The sequence below is a fragment of the Neophocaena asiaeorientalis genome, unplaced genomic scaffold, assembly GCF_003031525.2.
Source record: "Neophocaena asiaeorientalis asiaeorientalis breed wild unplaced genomic scaffold, Neophocaena_asiaeorientalis_V1.1 scaffold318, whole genome shotgun sequence".
Taxonomy (NCBI): Eukaryota; Metazoa; Chordata; class Mammalia; order Artiodactyla; family Phocoenidae; genus Neophocaena; species Neophocaena asiaeorientalis.
The window spans coordinates 305,181-311,889 of record NW_020173761.1 but is presented as its reverse complement, the minus strand read 5'-3'; the positions used below and the strand labels follow the sequence as shown (position 1 = coordinate 311,889).

The 6,709-nt window shown below is 40.9% G+C and overlaps 1 protein-coding gene across 9 annotated transcripts in view; it reads left to right on the top strand.

Moving 5' to 3' along the window:
• Window positions 1-2,313, top strand: part of NR1H4 (nuclear receptor subfamily 1 group H member 4) — a 47,809-nt gene extending 45,496 nt beyond the window's left edge. For 7 of the 9 annotated variants that reach the window (XM_024751331.1, XM_024751328.1, XM_024751327.1 and 4 more), the window contains one exon: window positions 1,150-1,537. In XM_024751331.1, coding sequence (XP_024607099.1) covers window positions 1,150-1,388 — 239 coding nt within the window. In that variant the 3' untranslated portion in view covers window positions 1,389-1,537. Of the gene's footprint in view, window positions 1-1,149 lie in introns of all 9 variants that reach the window. The other 2 variants (XM_024751324.1, XM_024751323.1) reach the window with 2 other exon arrangements.
• Window positions 2,314-6,709: the final 4,396 nt, after the last annotated feature.

Here is a 6,709-nt window from a genome sequence, read left to right as displayed (position 1 = left end):
TTTTTTCTTTGCGGTACGCGGACCTGTCACTGTTGTGGCCTCTCCCGTTGCGGAGCACAGGCTCCGGATGCGTAGGCTCAGCGGCCATGGCTCACAGGCCCAGCCGCTCTGCGGCATGTGGGATCTTCCCGGACCGGGGCACGAACCCGTGTCCCCTGCATTGGCAGGCGGACTCTCAACCACTGCGCCACCAGGGAAGCCCTTAAACCACTTTTATACATGATACTGAGGCAGAAGCTAGTTGTTAGTTTGTTTTACCATAAGAAATTATAATTTAAAAAAGAAAAACTTTTCAGCGGTACATACTAAAGTTACACATATTTATACCCTATAACCCAGCAATTCCAGAATATACCCACCAGAAATGATACTTATGCCCATCACAGAGTTTACCTTGAGTGCGTTTATTACCTAGTCCAACCTCGTACTGCTCCCTGCATGAGGGGCCAATAAATCAAGAGACGAGGTGTTGGGACAAGGAATAGCAACTTTATTTGGAAAGCCAGCAGACTAAGAAGATGGTGGACTAGTGTCCCAAAGAACCATCTTACCCGAGTTAGAATTCAGGCTTCTTTTCTACTAAAAGGGGAGAGGGTATGGCTGGTTGCTGCAAACTTCTTGATGCTAGAATCCTTTGTTCTTGCAGCTGTCCACGTACGTGCCGTCACAATGTTCCTATAAACCTCCAACAAGATAAATGTTGTTCTCTGTTCTGCAACTTTTTATCTCTATATGAATGGAAAAGTGTTATACCTTTAAAGGTCAGAACCTTGAGAATGGGATCTCGTGTATATTTCAGGCTCTAGGCAACATTCTTTCACAAAAGGCACAGAGCCAGCATGGCTAAGCACAAGCAACAGAGCACAAGGGTTAGAGCTAAAGGAATAGATTCAGTATGGAGTCTTTCTGGTACACATTGATTGGAAGGAGAATTCAGGGAGGCCTCTGGGGGGCAGTAAAGGTCTTATAGCTTGATCCAGTTGTGATTACATGAGTCTAAATACGTGTGTGTAAAAATTCATCAATTTGAATACTTAATTTGTACATTTTAAGTGTACATTTATAACTTACACTTCAAAAACGTTAACATTACTGTAATTATGCCAAATTATTACTTTTTTTGTCATTTTATTTTAAACTTCTAAACAGACAGACAATACATAAAGGACAGAGAGGCAGTAGAGAAGCTTCAGGAACCACTGCTTGATGTGCTACAAAAGTTGTGTAAGATTCATCAGCCTGAAAATCCTCAACATTTTGCCTGTCTTCTGGGTCGCCTGACTGAGTTGCGGACATTCAACCATCACCACGCAGAGATGCTTATGTCATGGAGAGTGAACGACCACAAGTTTACCCCGCTTCTCTGTGAAATCTGGGATGTGCAGTGATGGGCATTGAAGGGGCAGGGTCTAGCTCTTCATTTTCCTCATAATATAAATCCTATATATAACTTTCCTTTATTTCATTTGTACCTGGTTTTATGCAAGAATTCTCATCAATATTTATGTGGTAGTTATATAACCTCCACAATTGTAAATGTGGGGCTAGGTTGAAATACTTTCTCTACGTTGTATTCTACAAGGCTTCAGGGAATCTTTCACTCAAATTGGTATGCCCTGTTTGCCTAATTAAATTAATCATTACTTCAAGTCTATCTGTTGAAATAGGGAAAATTTCATTTTGCTCTTCATCTTACCTTACTGCATATATTTTATTAAAAGGCTGTGTTCAATTTGGACAATAAACTGAACATAATGGCAACAGGCTTTTCTTTGGGACCAAAATTTGAAAAATATACAACTTATTTCTTTAAATGATGAATAGCATCCTATCGAATTTGAGGGGGTAATTTCCAAAAAGGTAAACTCTTAGGACATAAATTGTGCTTTTCTCATCCCTGGAAGCCCTGGTGAATATTCATTCATTTTCCATAGCCCCCTGATCATTTCATATTCTTTGAAGTTCAAAGAGAATAGCATACAGAAAAGTTAATTATTCTCACATAAAACATTCCCTCAAGCAATCTCTTTCCTTAGTTAGGTCTTGAGGCAGCATTTACAAATTCAGAGTAGGCAGATAACTCCAGTGATGGGACATTCCATTTAGTCTCTTAAAAGTGCTCACTATTGGCTTTAGTGCATATAATTAATCATTTTTCGTTTGTTTGTTTTGTTTTTGGAAAACACTCCTTCAGCAGGGTGCACGGCTGTGGTATACTTCCCCCAAGGCAGGAATTAGTTCATTTCCTTCCTTCATTGTTATACTGTTGCATTCTTCTCCCCATTTTCCTTTGGTGAATACAATAAAACACCTATAAGTGATGGGCTTATATGTCCCTTTCTCCTGAAATCAGCCAAAACGGAGCTTGCTTAGCAAGCAAAGAGGTTTTCGTATTAAAATATTAGGGCAACCCTGAAGTCCTAAAAATGGCTAGTCAGTAGAAAACGGAGTGAGTTGGGGCTAACATTAGTTGGATTCCATTTGCTACAACAAAAAAGACTTGAGTCCCCTCTAGGTTAGATATTGCTGCTAATCTCCATAGGAGATACAAAGATGATTAAGACACAGTAACTGCCTGGAGGGGCTTACAAAGAGCAAAGCGCTGTGGGGCTCACCTGGGAAAACCTCAAGGAGGAGGTGGCATTTCCCCTGGGCTTGGAAGGATAGTCAGGACTCCATAGGTCAGGGTAGGAGGGGAGGGGATTCAAGGTGAAAGGGGTGGCAGGAGCAAAAGAAGGGAGAAAAGGGAGTTGTGCATATGTTAAAAGACCACAAGTAACCTGGGCCAGAGAGGGAGGGTGCACAGTACCGTTGTACGCCACAGTTTCACCACTGCAAAATGAAGATCTCAGTACCCACCAACTAAAGGGATTTAGCTGATGAATGAAGAGCAAATGGGAAATTGCAGACCCACCAGGGAAGAGGGGGGTAAGGAAAGGACATTTAAGACAGAGAAGTAAATTTATGAATGCCTGAGGGAGTAGGTCCAGTTTGGGGAATTGAGTGTATTTTGGGGTTTCCAGATCATAAGGCATCTGTGGGGAAGGTGGTGGGAAATGAGTGGGAACTAAGGGGCACTGCAGACAGAGCTAGGAGTTAATCCTCTAGGTCTGGATTTATGCAAGTGGTTAAGACCTTATAATAGCAAGTAATAATGCTTCTTATGTGGAAAATGAATTGTGATATAATGAGAAACATATATTTGGTCTTTGTCCCCAGTTTCTGACAGAGAGCTTCTAAAACGCTTGGCATTTCCTGAGCAATAGGCGCATCTTTCATTATGCATAACAAGACCCTTTCAACCACACCTGAGTTTATGCTAATAAGGTGACTCTTGGGAATTCCCTGGTGGTCCAGTGGTTAGGGCTCTGCGTTTCCACTGCAGGGGGCATGGGTTTGATCCCTGGTTGGGGAACTAAGATACCACATGCCACTTAGCACGGCTGGAAAAAAAAAAGTGACTCCTGGTGGGCCCCTAGATGCTTCAGGATGGGGGATGTCTGCCAGAGGAACCAAGCATGTGATTAGAGGGTTAGAACTCTCAGTCCCATTCCTCAACCTCCAGAGAAGGGAGAGGAACCCAGAGATGGAGGTCAATTAGCAATGGCCGATGATTTAATCATTCATGTCTATGTAATGGAACTTCCAATTAAAAAAAAAACAAACCCTAAATGATGAGATTTGGAGAGCTTCTGGGTTCGTGAACACATCGAGGTACTAGGAGGGTGGTGTGCCAGAGCATGGAAGCTCCATGCCCCCCTCTCTATGCCCTATGTCTCTTCCATTTGACTGTTCCTGAGATGTAGCCTTTATAATAAACTGGTAATGGTAAGTGAACTGCTTTCCTGAGTTCTGTGAGCCATACTAGCAAATTAACAAACCTGAAGAGGGAATCATCTGCAAATATCTTATTTCCAAATAAGGGCACATTCTGAGGTTCCAGGTGTACGTGAAATTTGGAAGGAACACGATTCAACTCACTATATAGATATCATATTTTAGTATTGATCACAACTGTTGTTATCATACAATTTTATATCATTGAATTACTTACAGATATTTGTTAATGTAAATCAATAACATTCCTTTATAATAGAACTTAGTCTTGTTTTTTTTTTTTTTTAAATATTTATTTATTTATTTGGCTGCGCCGGGTCTTAGTTGCAGCATGAGGGATCTTCACTGCAGCGTGAGGGATCCTTAGCTGTGGCATGCGAACTCTTAGTTGCGGCATGCATGTGGGATCTAGTTCCCTGACCAGGGATTGAACCCAGGCCCCCTGCATTGGGAGCACGGAGCCCCAGCCACTGGACCACCAGGGAAGTCCCCTTAGTCTTGTTTTTAATGTAGTTGGCTCTCAGATCATCTGCTGAATGAGTAGTTTGTGAATGAATCAAGATCTCTATTGTCCCAAAATTTCATCCAGCAGTTCATACAAGGCACAATCTCTAGATTGATAGTCAATAATGTCAAAGCATTAAAAACAGCAGCAGAAACTACAAAATGCAGAACAAAACAACTAATAAACCAATAAAAAGAAAAAAATTCTCCAACAACTACAGTAAACTTCGAGCAATAGAGAATTCTTGAAGAGCTGTGGGGAAAAAAATCATATTTCAATATTCAAAGGTTATATAAGAGACTCTTCTGTATTTGGTAGAGATGTTTAGTCAGATGAACGAATATCTCTAATGTAATAACTTGAAAAATTTAGATCTCCACGCATGGTGCTTTCTTAAAGCGGGCACATAATCACAATCTTGGGAAAGTCAGAACTAAAATACTTTATTATCCTATGGAAGCAGACTGGTGAGTCTTGCCTTGCATGTTACAACCATGTCAATTTCAAGTGAGAACATCTAAAACATTGCTATTAACCAAACCACCAATTAGAAATGTACACATGAAAGACTGCAGCTCATTAGGTGAAACCCTCAATTACTAATTGCAGTGTTAAAATCAAGGTAGGTAAGATGGTGAGTGTGCTTAGGGGGCAGGGTACTAACTGGGAATTCATGTAAAAATGAGGTTGAGGGAGCAACAAGGAGAACTTTTCTCTTTTTCACACATAAGGGAAAAGCACCAAGAATCAAAAGAATCTAGAAGAGAACTCCTTACCCAATCCCCACATTTAACTAGGAAGTTAAATGTGGAAGTTAAATGTGAGGAAGATGGGCTTAGAGAAGTGATTTGCACAGATTTCCTGACTTTGGATTCACTTTCCATCACAATGTCCTGTGTCTTTTAGAGGAGTTACTAAGACAAACCGAACAGACAATGAAAATAAAAAGAAAGCAACCATAAAAATACCCTGCTGCCAAACTTTCAGCAAATGGCTTAGGGAAATATTAAGCGGTGTGTGTGTGTGTATTTGAATGAGAATGTGTACATACTTCAAATAGCATAGTTTCCATTTTTAATAAGTGGTATTCAAATGTTTAGTTACATAGTATGTATGTAAGAAAAAATAAATGTTAACTACTGGCTCATCAAACAAGATCCATGTGACACAATTTACTTATTCTTAAGGTTCTGTAGAGAAGTGTACATATTTTGATATTAGGGCTCAACGAATCCAATTAAAACCAGAACTCCACTTGAAATTTGGCTAAATGAAATGGTATGGAAAATTGCCCTTTAGTTTTTGTGTGGTTTTTTTTTTTTTTTTTAATAATTTTTGGCTGCGTTGTGTCTTTGTTGCTGTGTGGGCTTTCTCTAGTTGCGGCGAGTGGGGGCTACTCTTCATTGCGGTGCATGGGCTTCTCATTGTGGTGGATTCTCTTGCAGAGCACGGGCTCTAGGCGTGCGGGCTCGGTAGTTGTGGCACGCGGGCTTAGTAGCTCCGCGGCATGTGGGATCTTCTCGGACCAGGGCTTGAACCCATGTCCCCTCCATTGGCAGGTGGATTCTTAACCACTGCACCACCAGGGAAGTCCTGCCCTTTAGTTTTAAATAGAAACACTATAAAACATAGGTTGATTTGAACAACAGGTCCTGTGAAAATGAATCTATAGCAGTCATGGGCAGCAAAGGGTTCTGGGATAGACATCAGTAAAAAAAATGAAGCAACCACACTTGGGCATCAGGTTCAATGACCACTTAAACGTCAACTTTTGGATGACCATCTTCACCTGCTTAACCCATAAGGTAAGGTCTGTGAGAGCAGGACCCCAGTGCTTAGGATGGAGTCTGGTGCAGAGAAAGTGCTTAACAGTATTTGTTGAATTGACTTCTCAAATCTGTATCTCTTTCACAAACTAATTTAACCAGCTTCAGACCTAACTTTCCAACCATCTTCTGAACACCTCAACCTGCACGTTCCTCTCACATTTCAAAGTGAACACAACCCCACACCAAAATGCATTATTCTTCCCCCACAGTTGTTTTCCCTGTGTTCCTTAGAGCAGCATCGCTGTCACATGATACCAAGTCCAGATAAATCAGCCTCTTGAATATCTCCAGACACCTCTTTCTCACCCTCCCTTCTGGGCTAGTTTATGTAATTATCATCTTTTAATTTTTAGAATTGCTGCCAGCCTTACTCCTTTCTTCAAAAATCCTCAAAAATGAATTTTTTTTCTTTTCCTGAAACACAAAATCAATCACAATTGCCTGCAAGAAAGGATCTAAATTCCTTAGTACCTATGAGGGTTTTCATCTGTGCCTACTCCTCCAGCCTGATCTACCCCCGAATCCCCAAACTTTAATC